Source organism: Tachysurus fulvidraco, chromosome 24, assembly GCF_022655615.1.
Source record: "Tachysurus fulvidraco isolate hzauxx_2018 chromosome 24, HZAU_PFXX_2.0, whole genome shotgun sequence".
NCBI classification, from domain to species: domain Eukaryota; kingdom Metazoa; phylum Chordata; class Actinopteri; order Siluriformes; family Bagridae; genus Tachysurus; species Tachysurus fulvidraco.
The window spans coordinates 8,681,788-8,703,668 of record NC_062541.1 but is presented as its reverse complement, the minus strand read 5'-3'; the positions used below and the strand labels follow the sequence as shown (position 1 = coordinate 8,703,668).

The 21,881-nt window shown below is 37.5% G+C and overlaps 1 protein-coding gene across 2 annotated transcripts; it reads left to right on the top strand.

The window, feature by feature from the left end:
- The first annotated feature begins 373 nt into the window (after nt 1–373).
- Nucleotides 374–17,449, top strand: col1a2 (collagen, type I, alpha 2). 2 transcript variants are annotated; one of them, XM_027175600.2, is made up of 51 exons: nt 382–556; nt 2,329–2,330; nt 3,186–3,197; nt 3,489–3,524; nt 3,952–4,035; nt 4,388–4,444; nt 4,573–4,617; nt 4,713–4,766; nt 4,855–4,908; nt 5,006–5,059; nt 5,289–5,342; nt 5,622–5,675; nt 5,991–6,035; nt 6,162–6,260; nt 6,352–6,405; nt 6,597–6,695; nt 6,793–6,837; nt 7,716–7,814; nt 7,936–7,989; nt 8,095–8,202; nt 8,318–8,371; nt 8,619–8,717; nt 9,191–9,244; nt 9,350–9,448; nt 9,542–9,595; nt 9,698–9,751; nt 9,841–9,894; nt 10,220–10,273; nt 10,475–10,519; nt 10,658–10,756; nt 10,947–11,054; nt 11,227–11,280; nt 11,374–11,427; nt 12,226–12,279; nt 12,449–12,502; nt 12,590–12,697; nt 13,087–13,140; nt 13,235–13,288; nt 13,442–13,603; nt 13,715–13,822; nt 13,988–14,095; nt 14,609–14,662; nt 14,797–14,904; nt 15,089–15,142; nt 15,227–15,334; nt 15,507–15,560; nt 15,650–15,757; nt 15,857–16,103; nt 16,217–16,401; nt 16,515–16,757; nt 17,025–17,449. In XM_027175600.2, exons 1-51 carry the CDS (start codon nt 487–489, stop codon nt 17,169–17,171), a joined length of 4,071 nt encoding a protein of 1,356 aa, XP_027031401.2. In that variant the 5' UTR covers nt 382–486; the 3' UTR covers nt 17,172–17,449. The 2 variants fall into 2 exon arrangements, with proteins under 2 accessions (XP_047663913.1, XP_027031401.2); XM_047807957.1 differs by lacking the exon at nt 3,186–3,197 and having other exon boundaries at nt 374–556.
- Nucleotides 17,450–21,881: the final 4,432 nt, after the last annotated feature.

The window sequence follows — 21,881 nt, the reverse complement described above, 5'->3', positions numbered from 1 at the left end:
ACCACAGGACAAGCACCACTAGTCTACAAACCCCTGCAATGTGACGCCTCAGGTACGACTAGACCCCCAATAAGAAGCCTGGGACAAAAAACGCACACGGGTTCGGATCTCGTCTGTGTCCACGTCCTCAAAAGAATGGATCTAATTAAAACGTTGCACTCGTCATCACGGTCAGAAAGTTGCCAAAGTTTGCGGGGAGTGGGCAGGGACCAGAAGCGTTCACGTGACCCACGCGGGCTGTTCTCAACTCAGGACCTCTCTAGCTTTGCTCACATCCTATTGGTTCAGAGGTGGCTCTCCGACGCGCAGTCATAGGAACCTCCTGCCGTATAAATAGGGCTGATAGGACTTTGTTATTCCAGCATCACGGCAGCAGGTTCCCGCTAAGTTTGGAGTTTAACTTTGCGTCATCACGGCTGTATGCCTGTTTGAAGAAGTGAAAAAACCAGGCACCGAGGCACAAGGAGTCTGCATGTCGGACTAGACATGCTCAGCTTTGTGGATACCCGGATTCTGTTGCTGCTTGCAGTGACATCGTACCTTGCGTCATGCCAATGTAAGTTTCAATGTGCTTCTTCTTTTTTTCTTTTTTTTTCTTTTCTGTATTCCCAAGGACCCTTAAGCCTCATTTATTCCTTTGATGACTGAGGATTCATTGGTCTGCTTGTGGCCACTATTTGGAGTTGACCTGAAGGACAGCTATCCACATTGGCTATGAAAAAAAAGAGAGAAAGAAATAAAGAAAATTAAGGATTCTGCGTGCGTTTAAAGGATGCTTCGTGATTTTACCGTGGATATCATCTTTTGAATTTGCAAATGAAGACAAGTCACTTGACCGCTGAGTAACACTGCATTAAATAGAATTTGCCTAAGGCTCTGAAGTTAGATTCATCCTACAGACTTTAACTTGGGCGTTGCAAGTCCGTCTTTTTCCAGGCGCCTGTATATGAGCGCTTGTCATAAATATAAGAAACGCCACCTGCTGGACGAATTATGTAATAGCATATTTTGGCATTCAGCATTTACTAATTTAACTGTTTGTTTCGCGATTAAGACTTAAGGTTTAGCTTAAATACAAAGCAAAACGTTAAATCAAATAGTATAATAGTAAATATTGTTACTATGAATTATTTTGTTTTTTTAATTGATAAATTATAGTATATCACTTTTTTAACCGGAATTACAAACCCAAAATCCCTATTGCAGATTTATTAGATAGCATTTTAATTAAAATGTTTTTTTTGTTTTATTTTCTAATTCATGGCTGCAGTTTTTACTTTTAAAAATCTGTAACGAGCCCCGAGGCGCCATCTAGTGGAGATTTGGTGACATAACGGCGCCGCCCTTTGAGAGCATGGTGCTGTTACAGTGAGCCACCTGTAGGAGGCGCAGGACTGGATGCTCGCCGGGGCTCAGTAGGGTTGCAGGGTGCGTTAACTCCGCCCACAAGGTCACTCATCAATCAGACTTGACTGGATGACCCCAATAACTAGAAATAGTTTATCCGGGAGACCTGATATATCTTTCATAAGCTCCTGAATTTATTTCTCTCTGTCCTTTTTTTTTTTAATTGAAAAGTATTTTTTCAGTGTATTATAATCTCATTATTATTATTATTATTATTATTATTATTATTATTATTATTATTATTATTATTATTATTATTATTATTATATAATAGTGGTGGTAGTTGATTCCAAATATTTTCCAGCATGCATAATTTGACATCTACAATAAAATTGGCAAGTAACTAAAACAAACAATATTTTAGTATTCAGTTGATATTACTATTATTAGCAGTAGTAGTACTAGTAGTAGTAGTAGTAGTAGTAATAGTAGTAGTAGTAGTAGTAATATTTGCAATATACTCCTATCCATGCAAAAGATTTTTGGTGTTATCAACACTTTGCATCTTCCTGGTGCTTCAGTGAAATGAAAAACACCAGCTAGTCAAGACAGCTGTTAATTCTGGTTCTACTACCACAAGATAAATTATATTACATTATATTCTTCATATTACATTACATATAGTAGATCAAAACATTTCACAAGCCTGAAGGTTTAATACAACAGAGTTATTTTACAGTTTTAAGTAGCAATTAGTGGGCAAGTACAGTGGAAACACCTCTTTTGTGTCTTTGCAAATCTTAGTATGCTTAGCATTGAAGTTTTAATTCCAAATGTTGTTTTTGATCACCAAAAGATTGTTAAAAACATTTTTTCTATTGAATTTTTCTAGTCATCTGATTGTTTCTAATCATTTAATTGATCATTTCTGTCTTCCTCTCTCTTTCTCCATGGCTCTTCTCCTGCCCCTTATCATCAAAGCGGTTAGTACACTTTCATGCAGTCATATTTTTCATATTCTTTAGGAGCGCAATAGAAATTCTTACCCCTTTTTCTTGAAAATGAAGGATATTCAGTGAACAGATCCATGCCAGTCTCAGATATGCCACAGTTTTCTGTCTTATCTAGATAATTCTGCAATGCTGTGTGTTTTTTCCTCTTTCCTGTCAACATGACACGAGATCATCCTATTGGCTATGGCAAATGTCAGTGAAATCAGAAACCACTCACTTCTCCTGGGCAGGCAGCTTGGGTACAATGAAACCCTTTTAGATGGCTGTCTGAAGGGGAGGCCTTTCACAGAATCAATGTGGCCTAGAAATTCACAGATGTACTGCTACACAACAGGGCCTTCAATAAATAAATAAACACATACACACACATATACACACATATATATATATACTGTATATGTGTGTATGTGTGTAGTATTGTCTTGACTTTGAGATTAAGACAGATTGTTCATTGGAATATCAGGCAATACTCTCGCATGTCTTTAAAATAAATAACATCAGTTTCCAGTTTCTACTTATTTGTCTTTACTTCTATTAGATGTATATATTTAATGTAAATGAGGCTCTTACAGGCCTTTAAACATCTTTAATCAATATATATGATATGATGCACAATCACTGATGACTAATAACTAATCCAGTGCTGACACAAGAGCATGTGAAGAGTAAATGTATATGCATGAGAGCTTAGTGAGGACTTTACTGAGAGCTTAGTAAGGACTAATGTCATTAGGCCTTATAGCCTACATGTCAAATGGCATAAGAAACTTGTGGAAAAGATGGAATAAATAAATCTTGCATTTATTTATCTTTCTTTTTGTCTAGGCTTATCTGAAGGTGAGCATGAACTGTTATGGTCATAGTGATGTATGTAGCTTGTGGGATGTTTGAACTGAGCTCATAGTTCTATAATTGGCTGTATATGATAAATATGTACTCAATAGTCAGTTTCTGTACTCAGTTTGCACATCTTCACAAGCAGCCTAAAAAGCTAATACACACTGAACCACATATATAAAGAAAGCCAATTGATTTTAGCTTATGTAAGTGAATGAATGTATGATTACAAACCTTACTAACTAAAAGTATTCGTTACAGTTGGTGATTAACTCTTTTTTATATAAATAGGGCCCAAGGGGAGATAAAGGACCTAGAGGTGATAGGGTAAGTCCGAAACCATGATTTCTCAAGATGTGTAATAGATTTTATTAATAAAAAGGGGTCAGTGAGCAAAGTTCTGACTTGTTAACCCTGTAGAAACCACACCCAGGAAATGACTGAGGCTTAACAAATAATTTCTGTAAATCTTAAAATCTTTTCTTGAATCACAGTGCAACATTATGGCCAAGAATCTATAGTTATAGTTTGTATGAGTTCATTAGTGTTATATCAAGAAATCATTGATCAAGCTACTGCAACATGGGAACTTTTTTAACAACATTACTCTGTCACTCCTAAACAGTTTGTCACTTTTATTATATTATTATATTATTAAGCAGCTCAGAGCATGTCCTAGTCAGAGTTAGCACTGAGTTCCAGGATGGACAGTTATTTTCTACATTCAGAAACTGATATCAATTTTCTCTTTCAGGGTCCTAAAGGGCCTGATGGCAAACCTGGCAAACATGGACTTCCTGGGCCCCCTGGCCCTCCCGGCCCCCCTGGTCTTAGTGGAGTAAGTCTTTTCAACTGTTTCCTTTAAAACAAATGGAGGTTTAAACTGTACTGATCTTGAGAGAATTTGGCTCAGTGTGTCTTATTGACCCATCATGTCTAAATGGGTGGTCTTACTCTTAACTTTTTGAACTAATTATATTTTAACTTTAATATTTCAGTGTTTGTGTTTATGCCACAAGTTATGTTTGTACTATGGTTTATGTGACATCCAATAATGAAATGCACATCAATTCATATTCTTTAAACTATTATTATCATTGTCAAATAAGATATTTGATGCTTTTATATGTTATTTATAACAGTCTATATTTGTCAGGGGAAAAATATTAACTTGCCTCACTTTTGAACAGAACTTTGCTGCTCAGTACGATGGCTCTAAAGGACCTGATCCTGGCCCTGGACCTATTGTGAGTGCTTGAAGTTCGACCCAAAAAAACACAACACATTTAACAATAGCTCATACAGATAATACATGAATTAATGTAGAAAATATAATGATTGTTCATTGGAAACTTATTTGTATTCTTCTGTAAAGGGTTTGATGGGACCTCGGGGCCCTAGCGGACCACCCGGTACCCCTGTAAGTAGTCTTTCTCTTGGTAAATTCTGTGATCATTATTTCTAGTTGAATTGAAACATTTGTGATGTTTACAAAATATTTGTTTGCAAACATAGGGACCTCAGGGACCCCAAGGACATGCTGGTGAGCCTGGAGAGCCTGGACAGGCTGTAAGGAAACTGTTTTATTCTCAGTATAATAATACACAGCGGCATAAAACACACTTGACTTTTAACTACTGATTTTATCTTTCATTAGGGACCAGGTGGACCTCGTGGACCCCCTGGACCTCCTGGCAAGTCTGGTGAAGATGTGAGTGGAAATAAAATCATTATTTTGTTGGGAAAAAAGCTTTTTATGATTTTATTGATGTGCATATCTGATAGCATTGTCTGTAACTTTTATTCAGGGTAACAATGGCAGACCTGGACAGCCTGGAGACAGAGGTACACCTGGCTCCCAGGTAAAACCAACCTCAATACATTGCCCATTTAATTTACATGTATTTTAAGGGTTTTGTAGGCCATAAAAGACCATTGGAACTAGCTTCAAATGTATTTTACAATCAAATCTGGCCTAAAAAAACACATATTTCCTTTTTAGACGTGACTTCATAATCAATATGACAATCTTGAGATTGCTGTGCTTTTAAAGTCACAATTCACTAATATCCTTTTCTTTTAACTTATCAGGGAGCTCGTGGTTTCCCAGGAACTCCTGGACTTCCAGGCATGAAGGGACACAGAGTGAGTAACATGTGGACAAATTAGGATATTTACTTTTATTAAGGATGTTTATATTGTGTACATGTAATTTATTTATTTTGTGTATTTATCTAATTCAAGAAAACTAATGAGGTACTTTGTAATTATTTGCAAGCAAGATATACTGTATAAATATACATATTTAGATTTATATATGGTTATAAACTTCTTTAGATTTAATATTTCTTAGAAAACAAGCATTCACATATAAATTGGGCAATGCATGATTGCTTTTGTGATTATTTTTTTTCTCTATCATAGGGCTACAATGGCCTTGATGGACGAAAAGGAGAGCCAGGTGAAATGGGAACTAAGGTAAAATTAGTGATGAACTGATCCAATAACCATCATGGAAAAAAGATTCTTTTGAAAACAACAAAACTATAATGATTGAGTCAATGTAAAAAAAAATGAAATCTCAGCATGGTGTCTAGTTATTTATCTTGAAGCACATTGCCAACAGTCATTTCAGTTCTGCAAGTGATTAATCTGTATTTTACATATAAACCAAAAATAGCTTTATTTAACCTTGAAGTGCATTTACAACTCAAAAGCAAGTTTGTCCATAGATGGTCTTTAATGCTTAAAAAGTTTGAAGACACTTTTTTATTTTTATTTTATATATTTTAGGGTGAGACTGGTGCTCATGGCTCAAATGGAACCCCTGGACAAAGAGTAGGTTATGGCTTATATATTTTTTCTTAAATGAATGCTTTTAGGTAACATGTTATTATTCTACAATTTCTTCATAATTTACAATAAAGGTTGCAGTATCCTCATATTGTACATGTATTTGTATAGGGTGCACGTGGCCTGCCTGGTGAGAGAGGTCGTCCTGGTCCTCCTGGTCCCGCTGGTGCCCGTGGTGCTGATGGTAACACTGGTCCTTCTGGCCCTGCTGTAAGTATTTGACCTTCGACCCTTCTTGTGTCATAGACTAGATTTTGAAAATTCAATCTAACCCTGTTTTGTATGTGATCTTCTCTGTCAGGGTCCACTTGGAGCTGCTGGACCTCCAGGCTTCCCCGGTGGCCCTGGACCTAAAGTATGTACCAATATGAGAAATATTGTAAATTAAAAAGTGTGAATGAATATGCTTGTGTCTTAAATTTATTGCCTGCATTCATGCATCATAAATCTTCACTCACTTAAGTCTTGTCATAGCTGCATTATTGTAAATACAGTTTAGTATCAGCCAGCCAATTAAGCTATTTTTATGATCTCATTATTTGACAGGGAGAGATGGGACCTGCCGGTCCCTCTGGCCCATCTGGACCTCAAGGACAGAGAGGAGAGCCTGGAACAAATGGTGTTTCTGGCCCAGTTGGTCCTCCTGTAAGTATGCTTACTAGTTGCTTTAAAGCACCTTCAGCCTAGCAAGCTTTTTACCTTTGCAGTACTGTACTGACAGTCATTTGTTTCCCTCCTCTAGGGTAACCCTGGTGCTAATGGTCTCAACGGTGCTAAGGGAGCTGCTGTAAGTATTCAGTGAGACTTTATTGGAGTGAAAGAATGAAAATAAGAGTCTAATTGCATGTGAAATTATACCAAGCAAGGCAAGACAGGGCAAGTTTATTTGAACAACACTTTAGATATACACATTAACAGGCTTGTATTCTTTAAGCATTACTGTAATGTATTTTTGACATGAGTCTATATTAGTGCTTTTTCTGACTCCCAAACATGTTTGCAGTGTTAAGCTTTGTTAACATACATTAGGAGGGTGGAGAGAATTAAAGTGAAGACCATCTGAGTCACATTCATTAGCAGTCTACCTGCATAAACTATATGTGTCTTTTGTCTCTTACCAATTCTCTGGGTCACCTACATTTTTACTCTCTTTCTCATCACTCATATATATGTATATGAAATGGGATATAATTTTATTATTTCTCATTAGTTTATGTCTTCATTTGAGCTAAATGTATAATAATATATTAGATATTAGATATTTGATAGTTCAGATAGATTCAGATAAATTAACCAATGTAACTTTGCTTTTATAATATCCCCGAAGATTTAAATGGAGTAACAAGGACAATAAAAAAAACCAAACTATACGTTACGGCACATTAGGCTTCATTTGAAAAAATGTCTTAGACCCAGGACAAATTCTGTTCTGCTCTGTATCTGTTTGCTGCAACCATCTTAGAGTTATTTCTAGTGTTGTACAGCTACAAGCTAAAAACACATTTAATCTTGTTCTTTTGGTTTGTGAACCAACAAAAGTTCTATGTAGAATAATAGAGCAGGCTTTTCAAATATTACAACCATTTTAATTTTCCGAAAGAATTGTTGAGGAACCCATTTTGTTGAATTTATTTAAATCTTTAAATGCTATGGTTGATCTAACAGGGTACCCCTGGAGTTGCTGGTACCCCTGGTTTCCCTGGACCAAGAGGCGGCCCTGGCCCCCAGGGACCTGCTGGACCTTCTGGCCCCAGAGGTCTTTCTGTGAGTTCCATCCAAACAGACCAAACCTAATAAAAACCTGCTATGTATATTATCTATATTCTGCTGAACAGTTGTATAAAGGATTCAACTGAAGGATCTTTCTATTGCATCTTTCTTATAGGGTGACCCTGGACCTGTAGGGGTGAAGGGAGAATCTGGTGCCAAGGGTGAGCCTGTAAGTATAATTATAACATGTATTTTTGTACTTAAGTATGTATTGAAGAACAGGTGTTTCCTGTATTTTTTTCCATTCCCTAATCTTGATGTGCTTGTAATGCAGGGTAACATTGGTGCTCAAGGGCCCACTGGTGCTGCTGGTGATGAGGGCAAAAGAGGCTCAACTGGTGAGCAGGGATCAGCTGGACCTGTTGGTCTGCGCGGGGCCAGAGTGAGTAATGTTTTTGTGTATTTTTTCAGGTTTTTTTTTTTGACAAATACACTAATCTTATATTTCTGTGAATTACAATTAATGTTTCAATGATGTCTCTATGTTTTCTGTATAGGGAGCTGCTGGAACTCGTGGTCTTCCTGGTCTGGCTGGTAGAGGAGGATCAATGGTTAGTAAATTATGCTAACAATATAAAAACCTAGTGAATGCCTGTTTGTAATATGAGAACACTGTTCATTAAAATGATAGGATACATTTTAATTTAAAAACCATGAAAAGTTTTGTATCACTACACATATTTTTAGAAATGTTTGTAATTTGGCCTTGTTTTAATCTGCTATAGAATCTGAAATATAAGAATAACAATATCTTGTTAGTTATGTGCTAATACTGGTTTTTAAACCTTTCACTTCCAGGGCATGCCTGGTGCAAGGGGTGCTGCTGGTGCTCCTGGTGCACGTGGACCTCCTGGTGATGCTGGCCGTGCTGGTGAGGCCGGTCTGGTTGGAGCAAGAGTAAGTATTTTAACTATACTTACATACTATCATTGAAAGACATCTATTTATTCTAAAAATGAGAAGGATATTGTCTTGAATTTGAATTTACATGGCCCAATTATGATCTCAAATGTCATTTATTTAATTTGATATAATATAGGGTTAATTGGGCTTTCAGTGTAAAGAAAATCACCAAAAAGCTTTCCTCGAAAGCTTCAGATTGTTGTTCAAAGCTCACAATATAATTTAATCTTACTATCATATGACTTCAACAGATTTATCTTCTGCCAAATACACATAAATATAAAATTGAATGTCTCACATAATGCCTCACAAAATGATGTGTTAGATACAGCTCAGTAGTTGCAATATATAGTATCCATTTCTATTTACATCAAATGTTTTATAATACTAGTGTATGACCTCATCCTTGTTATGTTATTGTTATGAATATTATATATGTTGCATCTTAATTTGCTCTCAACTTATAGGGTCTCCCCGGTAGTCCTGGAAGCCCTGGACCCCAAGGAAAGGAGGGACCTGCTGTAAGTATCTTCTAATAAAACATAATAAATATTGATACTAGAACTGCTGAAGTATAAAAGAAAAATTTTCTTTTAATCACTGCTACCGTGGATCTCCATTTCCAGGGTCCTTCCGGTCAAGATGGCCGCAGTGGACCTCCTGGCCCAACTGGACCCAGAGGCCAGCCTGGTAACATTGGATTCCCTGGCCCTAAAGGACCTTCTGTACGTAGAATTTGATATATGTTACAGTATTAGAAAGTAGCAGCAGCCAAAAAATGACAGATTTCAACATAACATATCTGTATCCATCTTTAGGGTGAGCCTGGCAAACCTGGAGAGAAGGGACTTGCTGGTGCTCCTGGTCTAAGAGTAAGCATCTTATAATTTCCATAAGTCACCCCTCTAAATGTATCTAATTTCTTACAGTAGTACAGTTGTTCTTTCACTGAGTAATATTTTGTAATATTTTAGGGCCCCCCTGGTTCTGATGGTAACAATGGACCTGCTGGTCCTGTTGGACTTGCTGTAAGTAGACTTAATAAAACCAGGAAATCTACTAACTAACATAAGTGTGTGACCGCTGATTTCTATGTAAATTTTTCTTTGATTTACAGGGTGGTCCTGGTGAGAAAGGAGAGGCAGGACCTGCTGGTGCTCCTGGTTTCCAGGTCTGTGTCTGTTTATTTATTCACTTAGGCCTGATGGAAAGGACACAATATCTAGTCGTTTGTTTCTTAGACAGTTTACAATGCAAAAAAAAAAAATTCTGTTATTTACTATGCTAGAGTTTACTCCACATTGCTGGTGGAGTAACTTGGTGTTTGGTTCCTCATTATTAATTATGTGATTAGATGGTCCTACCCTTTACAGTAACTGGTATATGAACACATAGTGGTATTTGTGAAGTTGGAATTGGTATTTATACTTTATTGTACTGTGCAAGTACTCCAGTTCTCTGTGCGCATCACTGATCTCCTTCTTTTAATTTCACAGGGTCTTCCTGGACCTGCTGGACCTGTTGGTGAGACTGGCAAACCCGGAGACAGAGTAAGTTCTTCATAAAATGGCAATAATGAATCAAAATTAACATATAATTCTCTTGTGAGGTATGTTTACGTACCTCACAATAAATCTCTAATCATTTTGCAATACAGTATCCAAGTAAATCTTTACAGTACAGTAAATCTACTTTGGGGATGAAACATGCGTCAGTTAATTCATTTACAATTGTGTTTAATTTCTTGATAGGGTATTCCCGGAGATCAAGGAGTTGCTGGACCTGCTGGTGGCAAGGTATTGCCACACATATTTTTGCACTGAATACACACATAATCCAAGGATATTTAACTAGATTATTTTATAACAAGATAAAACAAGATCAGTTAATGACCATCTTCTCACATATTCTTCCTCTTGTGTGTTTCCATGTAGGGAGAGCGTGGTAACCCCGGACCTGCTGGTGCCTCTGGAGCCCAGGGACCCACTGGACCTCGTGGACCTTCTGGTACACCTGGCCCTGATGGAAACAAGGTAATCTGTGGTTATCGGTGCCACTGATTATTTAGGAAAAACTATTCATTTTATTTGAGCACCAAATTTATTTTGATTAGCTGTGTGATTACTGTGTGATGTATGTACATGAACATTTAACTCTCAAGATTCTATACAAGTGTTTTCCCTAAAGCAAGTGTTTTCAGTCATTGCTATCTTTTTCCTTCAGGGTGAACCTGGTTCTGCTGGTCTTGCTGGTGCTCAAGGTCCCCAGGGATCTGTTGGCATGCCCGGTGAGCGTGGTGGTGCTGGTACTCCTGGAGTCAAGGGTGAGAAGGTCAGTTCTGGAAAGATCCATCTCTTCACCCTTTTCAGCACTGTGCATTCTTAGAGCAAGAACTATTTAACCTGTGAACTTGTCATGGTGAAGTCAGCAATGATGTTTATTTCTGCTATATCTGAATCTCAGTAAAAAAGGATCTTATTTTCACTTTTTTTTTTCCAAATAGGGTGAGCCTGGTTACAGAGGCCCAGAGGGCAATGCTGGAAGAGACGGTTCACGTGTAAGTTCTAGCTCAGTGTCCTTTATATAAATGTGATTATCCCATAATATGTATGCCAAAGTTAAAATTCTTCTTTTTTTTTTTGCTTACCAGGGAGCTCCTGGACCCATTGGACCTCCTGGACCTGCTGGTACCAACGGGGATAAAGTAAAGAATATTTTGTGACTCATGTGGAAACAAAATATTTTACAACTTTTTTATGTGACACAATCCTTTATGTTATCCTTATGTTATCTACATTATGGAATTTCCAGTGAAAAGTCAACATGGTAAATATAATGGATCTGTAATCATCATTGCCCTCTGCTGAAGAGGCATCACTCCCCCTTTGGATCTACCATGTTGTCTACAGAAGTAACATAGGGACAAGAGAACAAGAACACGGGAGATCTAGAGCCAAATTGAAGAAAACTCAATACAAATTTATATATTATTAACTATAAAATAGTTTGGCTATTATTATATATTCTTTCTTATAATGAAAAATAACAACATTAATCAGTGGATTTATCTCAGAATCGTACTGAGAAAAATTCCATAGATCCTAATGAGATATTCATTCAAGATATTCTAGATAATCATTGTGCATTGCGGAAATTTAGGAAGATTCACTTTAAGAACATGAACTGCAATTAGGTTCTGTTGAAAAAATACACATTTACTACACTTCTCAGTGTAATGAGATTATATGACTCAAATCTATTATTTTTTTAATTCAAATAGAAGGATTACTCTTTATTTACCCACAACAATAGGCGTAAAAACAGTAAAACATATACTTGTTCCAACTTGAATTTACTTTAAGAGACTGGATTTCAATTAGTTAAATTGTTTTGATAACAAATGATTATTTGGACACTACAATTACATTTGCCTAATTTGGTTCAAGAAATATTGTGTGTTTCATTTCTGCCTGATAAATAATGTTGAACTTTTTTTTATCAGGGTGAGGCTGGTTCCGCTGGTCCTGCTGGCCCTGCTGGTGCTCGTGGTTCTCCCGTAAGCACTCTTACTTTATATCAAAATGCAGAATGCTTATCCTTGCCATGAAGATTAGAAAACAAACCTATGGCATAATTTTACAAAGCACTCCTAATTGATTTGACATTGTCATTTTACCACCAGTTAGTATGCAGTATATCTAATTTATGTATATATCTGTCAATAGGGAGAACGTGGTGAGGCTGGCCCTGCTGGACCTCCTGGATTTGCTGGGCCTCCTGTAAGTGCACATACATGTCAATGTTTGTACATGGAGCACTTCTAGTTCATCAAGACTAGAGTGACATGATTTCCATGGCTCTTACAGGGTGCTGATGGCCAGCCTGGAGCTAAAGGTGAGAAAGGTCCCGCTGGTGGAAAGGGTGATGTTGGACCTTCCGGTGTCGCTGGTCCTGCTGGCAACCCCGGACCTGCGGTAAGTTTAAATAATACAAATATTTAAACACTAAGTTTAAAACGTCAAAGAGCACAACAGGGACTTGAGACCAAAAAACAGCTAGACATTTCAAATGAAATAGAAATGAATGTGATATTTACTGTACCAGTGTGTATCTTCATTCAGCTTTAATGTATTAAGTATTAAAAACTGAGTTGTTTTTTTTTTACCTGAAATGTAGATTATTTTGTTTTAATCATGTACTAGGTTGTAGTTTATCCATAAGCAATGAAAACACATACAATATACAGTTTCTGATCTGTCTAGCATAAAACATGTTTTTTATTGTTATCAGATGAACATAATAAATGTTCAGCAATATTGGCACAGTTCCTCCATAACTTTTTGTATTATGCTGTGTTAAACAGGGTCCCTCTGGTCCATCTGGCCCCCCTGGTGCTCGTGGTGAGACTGGTCCCACTGTAAGCTCCTTCAGTATTTTACAATGCTAACTTCTTGTTTTTATTTTTAAAATTATTGTTCATACATAATGTTTAACCTTTGTCTTTGTCCCAGGGACTGACTGGTTTCCCTGGTGCTGCTGGAAGAGTTGGTCCACCTGGTCCTGCTGTGAGTTTCAAAAAATAACCATGATCCTCCATGCAGTTTCCTATATATATTATATATAATAGACAGCATATTAACATGCTGGATTAAGAATTGTTCTTTGGCAGTATAAAGACTGAATAAACTAAAGAGTGGTCTTGCGTTTTAAATTTACAGGGTATTGCTGGACCTCCTGGTCCCACTGGTCATGCTGGAAAGGATGGTCCTCGTGGTTCTCGTGGTGATGTTGGACCTGCTGGACCTCAGGGAGAGAATGGCCTGATTGGACCTCCTGGCCCACCTGGTGAGAAGGGATCCTCTGGAGAGAGTGGTGCTAAGGTATATTCCCTGACATTCCAAATGCAACAAGTTATGTCAGTCCACTGTATCAGTTTATACACATGTTAAGATGAACTATTAAAGCAAAATCCACTGTTGTCATGACCACAGGGACCTTCAGGTACTCCTGGACCTAGTGGTCTGATTGGACCTCAGGGAATCACTGGCCTTCCTGGCTCCAGAGGTGAACGTGGAACTCCTGGTCCCGTTGGTGCAGTTGTAAGTGACCTCATCCTCTTGTAAGCACATTCTGAACCATCATTATCCTCACTGTGATATAGCATTTGGGTAACAACAACAACATAGGGAGTCACTGATTTCTGGAATATGTTACTTGTACTTGACCTTCCTTTGGCAAACTTGGTATTCTGATGTGTTACTCAGGGTGAGCCTGGTAGAGTTGGACCTCCTGGTGCCCCTGGTCCCCGTGGTCCAGGTGGTAACATTGGTCTGCCTGGTATGACTGGTCCTCAGGGCGAATCTGGACGTGAGGTAAGCTGTTTTCTGCCATTTTGCCTACGGTGTCAGAAAAAGGTTTGAGCAACAAGTTTGGTTAATGTTCCATAGAAATAACTCCCAATCTGTGTGTGAAAAAATGTGTAAACTTGATAACACCCTTAAAACATGCAAGCTGATTTTCTCACAGACTCTAAGGAGGATAAAATTATTTAAATGTCTTTGCCTTAATAAATATGCAATTTGAATCACTTTTTTAATACAGGTTGAAGGCAATGCAAGTATTTTTTGGTGCCTAAAATGTGGTTTTCTAAGCTATGAGATAATCCATTATCGACCAACAGAAGCATGAACTTAAAGCACACAACTTGCTGAATGTATAAAATTAGATTTGTGAGTATTAAGGCTAACAAAAAGTATTACAGTTTAAGTGCCATGTAAAACTCATTAATTATATATTTATTATATATAGGACAGTTGGAATAACCAAAAGCCTATTTATTATATTTCCTTACATAATTAAACATTGCTCTTTGTTTTCATCTATAGGGCAGCCCTGGTAATGATGGAGCTCCTGGCCGCCCTGGTCTTGCTGGTGTTAAGGTAAAAGTTGAACAGTAGTAAGAAACACAGAATGAGATTATATATGATATATTATGTATCTATTCATATATTTTAATATTTGTGGCCTGGATTAGTAAAACTGTGATTTATATTGAACTGTTTCAAATTGACAGGGTGACCGTGGAGAGCCTGGATCTCCTGGCCCTCTTGGAATTGCTGGTGCTCCTGGACCCTTGGGATCATCTGGTCCAGCTGGCAGACCTGGAAACCGTGGTGAGGCTGTAAGTGTCCAGCCCTGAAAAGTTTTTGACATATTTCAGAATTCTTTATAAACAATATTTGAGTTCCCTTAGTAGTCTGGTAGCAAACTCTGAGCTGTTATTGAGAGCATGTTGTTTTTATAACAGCAACTTTTTTTATGACAGGTAAAAATTACATTCTTATTTTGTGCATCTTTTTCTTTAGGGACCCTCTGGATCTGTTGGACCAGCTGGCCCTGCCGGTGCAAGAGGTGCCCCTGTAAGTAAATTGACTGTGCGCAATTCACGATGAATTAGCTATATATTATGTTGAAAAATCTCACTTTCCTTGTGTGTTCAACAGGGCCCTTCCGGACCCCGTGGTGAGAAGGGTGTGGCTGGAGAAAAGGGAGAGAGAGGCATGAAGGGACTGCGTGGACATCCTGGTCTCCAGGGAATGAATGGAGTCAGCGTGAGTGACCCAAATCCTAGTGGCCCCATCCTACTGTAGTACTATGCATTGTAGTTTGCCTACTCAAAACAAAATGCCATGCTAAGCATAAATTTCCACATGTACTCCACAATTAGAATGACAGTTATTCCTTTTTGACTGGCTGATCATTAATGATGGTTTTATCTTACAGGGACCTAGTGGTGACAGTGGCCCAGCAGGTCCTGCCGGACCCGCTGGTTCCAGAGTACGTAACCTACCTGTTGTTACCCAGGCATAGTTTATATGTGGACCTTGGAACACTGTTGATAAAATCTTTGTTACTCACCTTTATAGGGCCCTGCTGGTCCCACTGGCCCATCTGGTAAGGATGGTAGACCTGGCACTGCTGGTCCTGTTGGACCTGCTGGACATCGTGGTCCCCCAGGACAATCTGGACCTGTTGTAAGTAGTCATTTTTATCCCCCAAAAAGATGGGTAAAAATTGTCAAAATCAACTGTTGCAAGCTTGTAGCCTAAAGATAGCACTAACTTGATCTTCAGGGACCTCCAGGATCTCCTGGTCTCCCTGGACCCCCTGGTGCCGCTGGTGGTGGATATGATATTTCTGGTGGCTATGATGAGTACAGAGCTGACCAGGCTGCTCTCAGGGCTAAGGACTATGAGGTGGATGCCACCATAAAGTCCCTAAACTCTCAGATCGACAACCTGCTTTCACCTGAGGGCTCCAAGAAGAACCCTGCCCGCACATGCCGTGACATCAGGCTCAGCCACCCTGACTGGAGCAGTGGTGAGTTCTCAAACTTTATATGTAACATCGAATCCTAATAAATACGATTAGTGTACCTGGTATTTGATTGGCCTTCAGCTCTTGTCCAACTAATCTTATGTTTTCTTTTGTAGGTTTCTACTGGATCGATCCCAACCAGGGCTGCACCATGGATGCCATTAAGGCCTTCTGCGACTTCACCACAGGTCAGACCTGTATCTATGCTCAACCTGAGAGCATTGCACGCAAGAACTGGTACAGAAGTACCCAGGAGAAGAAGCATGTCTGGTTCGGCGAGACCATCAATGGTGGCACCGAGGTGAGTTTTATAAACAGTTATAGTTCATCCTTTTTTCAGAAGTTTTGTCTATTACTTGAGGATCATTCTGCTCACTTTGGTGAAACATTTTCGTTTTCCATTCCTTTCCTCAGTTTGGCTATAATGATGAGACCCTGAGCCCACAGTCCATGGCAACACAGCTAGCCTTCATGCGTCTGCTGGCCAACCAGGCTGTCCAGAACATCACGTACCACTGCAAGAACAGCATTGCCTACATGGATGGTGAGAACGGCAACCTGAAGAAGGCTGCCTTACTGCAGGGCTCCAATGATGTGGAACTCCGGGCAGAGGGCAACAGCCGCTTCACCTACAGCGTTCTGGAGGATGGCTGCACTGTAAGTTCTAAGTGCAATATCGTTGTATCTTCATGTTTTATTAGGACATAGACAATGTTCATGTGTGCGCAATGTCTCATGACTACAGGATACTCTAAATAGCATCATTTTTTTTAATGTAGATTTCCACCAGCTCTTACAAAATTCATTGATCCAGTTAAATGAAAAAGCATACTTCTAAACTGGAGATGTGATAATTACATGAGATAAAATGTTAATTGTGACTTCTAACTAACTTGTCATTCTCCTTTGTGATTTGCCCCACAGAAACACACTGGCCAGTGGAGCAAGACAGTCATTGAATACAGAACAAATAAACCATCTCGCCTGCCCATCCTCGACATTGCACCTTTGGACATTGGTGGCGCTGATCAAGAATTTGGTCTGGACATTGGCCCAGTCTGTTTCAAATGAATAGACTCAAGATAAATTAAAAAAAAGAGAGAAAGAAAGAAAAATGAAAAAATCTCTGCCCTTCTTCTCTGTGTTGTTTTTTATACTGAATGCTGATTTCCTCTGCACATCCACTTGCTTAAGCTGGGTTCTATCGGCGAGGACCAATGGACTGAACGGAGAATTGCACAATGCAAATTAATACAGCTGCCCAGAAAGAGATGCTGGGAAACACCATGGTGTGGGACATGCCATCATTTGTAAAAAATGAAAGAAGTGTAATAAAAATGATGAAAGTATGCATCACTTTGTGGTCTTTATATATCTTCCAAAGAGGAGGTTTATAACCACAATTTCCAAAAGGTTTAAACTACCTCATGCCTGTTAAAAATAAAATATTACCAGACCTGAACCACATCCTACTCATTGGTACTAAGGCTTCAAGTTCTGTCCTATGTCAAAGGTGCTCAAACACTTGAAGTGTGGATAATGGTGCTACATTTACAGCTGTGGAGGAAACCACTTTTACTGTATTACTTTGTATTGTCTTTAAGGAGAATTGCACAGGTCCCACTGATAACCCCATTTTTTAAGCAGGTGGAAAATTCCTAAATCTGATGTTTGTCCAGATTTTACTTTTCATGTTTTCATTGTTTTGTTTTTAGTTTTGTTTGGATCCCTTTTTGTTAAGGCATTTAGTTCAACCACACCCCCTAGTGTTCATACTGACAATCACATTTCAACCATTTTAAAAGGGTATTGGAGGCCTCTCTCTCGCTAAAATGAACCACAAAGTTTATTGTACCTATTTTGTATATGTGAGATGTTTAAATAAATTGTGAAAAGTTCTGAAATAAAGCATGTCCAATGTTCTAAAACACAACATTCCACGAGTTAAGTGATTTAAAGTGTTTAGAACAACTGAAAAGTCTATAAATGTGATATCTAGATTCAGAACTTTTAACTTTATGAAATACAAAAACATAAGAAATTCCCTTAAGGAACCAATTCAGACACATTTAAAACATAATTGTCTTTTACCTCAATTATTTCTAATCAATAATTTATTGGCTATTTCATATTGGAGCTATGAACAAATTTAACAGATTTCTAATTAGAATTATATTAACATTTGAATAACTTCATAAAACAAATAACTTGGCCTTTAAACCTTTTCCAAACCTCCAGTTCTGGCACATGTACAGATTGGTACTAAACTACTGAGAAAGAAAGTGATTTCAACTTCAAGGTGGCTGCTACTACTGTTTCTAACTAAGCTTCATTTTACATTTACATTTTAGCTTAATAAAAAAAAATTAGGAAGGCAACTCCTGGTGTGATGGGGAAATGTGTCTATTTGATTTTTGGCTAATATATTCTTTATATATATGTTTTGACTAAAAAAAACTTAACACCAGTTTTTCACAGTTATCCACTTACCTAAACATAGTCAAAACATGGGACATCATATTCTTAAGTTTTGCATCAGTGCTAGTAGACTAATGTACCAAAAAAATTTAAATATTATAGATTTTACCATCAAACAACCTTGACACTCACTCTATAAAAAAATACTTGTTTGGTGTTTTCTTTTCACACTGTTCTAACTTTCCTTTACCTGAACTATTGATTTTTTTTTTTTAAGGAAACTGAAAAGCACTTCTGTAAATCGCTCTACCTTCATGCAGCGTTTATTTTAAAGCTGCTATCACAGGTAAAAGAAAACGAAACACACACACGCGTGCGTGTGTGTGTGTGTGTGTGTGTGTGTGTGTGTGTGTGTGTGTGTGTGTGTGTGTGTGTGTGTGTGTGTGTTTACAGTACTTACCATTTCAGTTATTTTGCTAAGTAACCAAAGTCCAAAGTCTAGAAATATACAGTATGTTCTTTTGGATATATATATATATATATATATATATATATATATATATATATATATATATATATATATATATATATACATATATATATATATATATATATGTATATATATATTCTACAATAATATAATAATATATATATATATAATATATATATATAATATATATATAATATATATATAATATATAATAATAATAATATATATATTCTACAATAATAATATTCTACAAAAATATATATATATATTCTACAATAATTTCAACAGTTATACAACTTATACAAAAAGTTATACAACTTTTGTGAGTGTTTTAATATTTACTTTAAAAAAATAAAAAAATAAGGCGTCCTGTTACCTTTTGCGCCACCTTGTGGTAGAAGACACTATTTTTCACTCTCACTCACTCATTTTCTACCGCTTCTCGGTAGAAACTTCTCGGGTCAATAATAATCGTACGTAATTCAAAGCATTTGTGTGTAAATTTTAATTTTGCGGAGTTGCCCATTCTTGATTGTAATTTTAAAACAAGTGTCTATACCACTTTTACTGACCACAAAATCCTTAACCACAATGCCAGACAGACACATAACCAGCTGCAATTCAAGCCAGGAATTTGAAAACATACTGAAACTTTGAGGAATGTTGCCCACACTGAAAATGAAGACATTCAAGATACAACTTAGATTTTAGAGTTGCAACTTGAGCATAAACTGGCAACTTTTTGTTTCAGGATGCAGACCATACTTACAGTAATATCTCTGAGAATGGCTTACAAGAGGTCATACAGCAAATAATGGATCTAAATCAAACTAAAACAATGCACTAATGCTTTCTTTGAATACTATTATTTAAATTGTGTCTTGTAAATATTGTAGTTATTATATACTGTAGCAGGGATTCAACAAGTTAAGCCAAAAGGCCTTTGTGTGGGCAATTTTCAGATATCATCACAGATCTCACACAGGTTCCTCTTGGGGTACAGACTGGGGGTATGGAATAAAAACACTGTCAATAATAATCGTACGTAATTCAAAGCATTTGTGTGTAAATTTTAATTTTGCGGAGTTGGATCCCAAAACCAACGGCCACGACAGTTTACAGATACGAGATTTTGCGTGTTTGTTCAAATACAACTCCAAAATGTACGACTATGACCGTTTACACACACAACGCTTGTTTTCACAACACCTCTTTTTCACACACGAAAACGGTCTGCGAAACAATTGTCAAAAATACGTCATCACGTTCACAGGCATTACTATCCGAGGGAAGATGAATCGATTCCACGAAGTGCGCATGCGCCCCGCCCTCTTTTAAACCACTGGCGCCGAAATGGCGGATCAGCAGCCAAGCGCTCACTCATCGTCAGTGTTGTATAAAGTACTAAGAAAGCAATACTTGAGTAAAAGTACAAGTATCATACTAGAAAAAGACTTTAGTAGAAGTGAAAGTCACCTTTTAGAATACTACTCAAGTAAAAGTCTTAAAGTATCTGATATTTACTGTACTTAAGTATCAAAAGTCATTTTCTGATATTTAATGTACTTAAGTATTTGAAGTAAAAGTAAAATTTCAGTGATTTTCAGTAGGCATAAGAGCAGGGGAGGTTCTATTGTTTCATCTTTAGGGGTTTTATCCCTCAGTGAGAATTTAAAACAAGAAAAGTTTTATATTATATATTATATGACTACATAGTAAGCCAAAAGTTATGGTATTATTAAATGGCAAACGTGGACACCAAAATTTTATACATGATATAATGATGCCAGTCTTGAATCAGATCAGTTCATGTATATGTGCATTCTCTACAAACAGTGTCCAATGAATGACGTCATTAATAATCTAATATTCACAAAGACCAAATTAATAAATGTTATTTTTATTTAGTATTGTATGGATTGTTTGCGCTACAACTCTGGTAATAAGAATAGTGAAATTTCACTGCTTTTGGTTGCTGTATTTGCAGCTTTCCGATTACCGTTATAGATAAACGCCCCCAGCTCTGACTGCGCGTGCACGCTGCGCGTACCTGTGCTTCTCCGTAAAGCGTGCGGAGCGTAATGCAATCTAGGAGCAGTGATTCGCCAAACCTCCCTTATTGCAGTCTCACACATTTCTTCTGATTTTATTTTGTAGTAACGAGTAACGAAGATGCTTAGTAGAAATATAACAGAGTAAAAGTATACATTTTATCTAGGAAATGTAGTGGAGTAAAAGTGAAAGTTGACAAATTTAATTAGCGAAGTAAAGTACAGATACGTGACATTTCTACTTAAGCACAGTAACAAAGTATTTTTACTGCGTTACATTACAACACTGCTCATCGTCTCAGGTAAGTTGGTTTTTCCTTCCAAATTCGGACATGTTTAAGGGTTAGTTATCACTAATAACAGAGAGGAGTAATATTACAGATATAGCTTAACTATAGTAAGTAAGATTAGCTCTCAGAGTAAGGTTACATTAGGTGCTTAAAGAATACAGCTGTTTAGGAGGTCATCACTGCAGTCTGTAGTGTGATGAGATAGGCCTACATAAAAGAATTAGCAATTTTAAGTGTTAACTTACTAACAGCTGTGTACATGCACTGGAATACACAGGTCATGCAATGTGTTCACTGCTTAAGTTTTAGTCATATTTTATTGTTTATCAGGTTCCATTAGATGACATCTTGCACTCAGCCCTGAATCTGGTGTCGATGTTGACCGACACCTTAAGTGTTGGACATCAGAAAATGGGGAATCAGTCCAATATCAGTGGACAGTCAGCACAAGTAAGAAGGTCCAAGTCAAATGGGCAGTCAGTGCAGCAGGAAATGGCTAGGTGTGTATGTGTGTGTGTGTGTGTGTGTGTGT

Coding starts and splice junctions, on each gene's coding strand:
- col1a2 (XM_027175600.2), top strand. CDS start 487: ATGCTCAGCTTTGTGGATACCCGGATTCTGTTGCTGCTTGCAGTGACA. Junction 4,618..4,712: donor GCGGACCACCCGGTACCCCT/GTAAGTAGTCTT, acceptor TTGCAAACATAG/GGACCTCAGGGACCCCAAGG. Junction 5,343..5,621: donor CAGGCATGAAGGGACACAGA/GTGAGTAACATG, acceptor TCTCTATCATAG/GGCTACAATGGCCTTGATGG.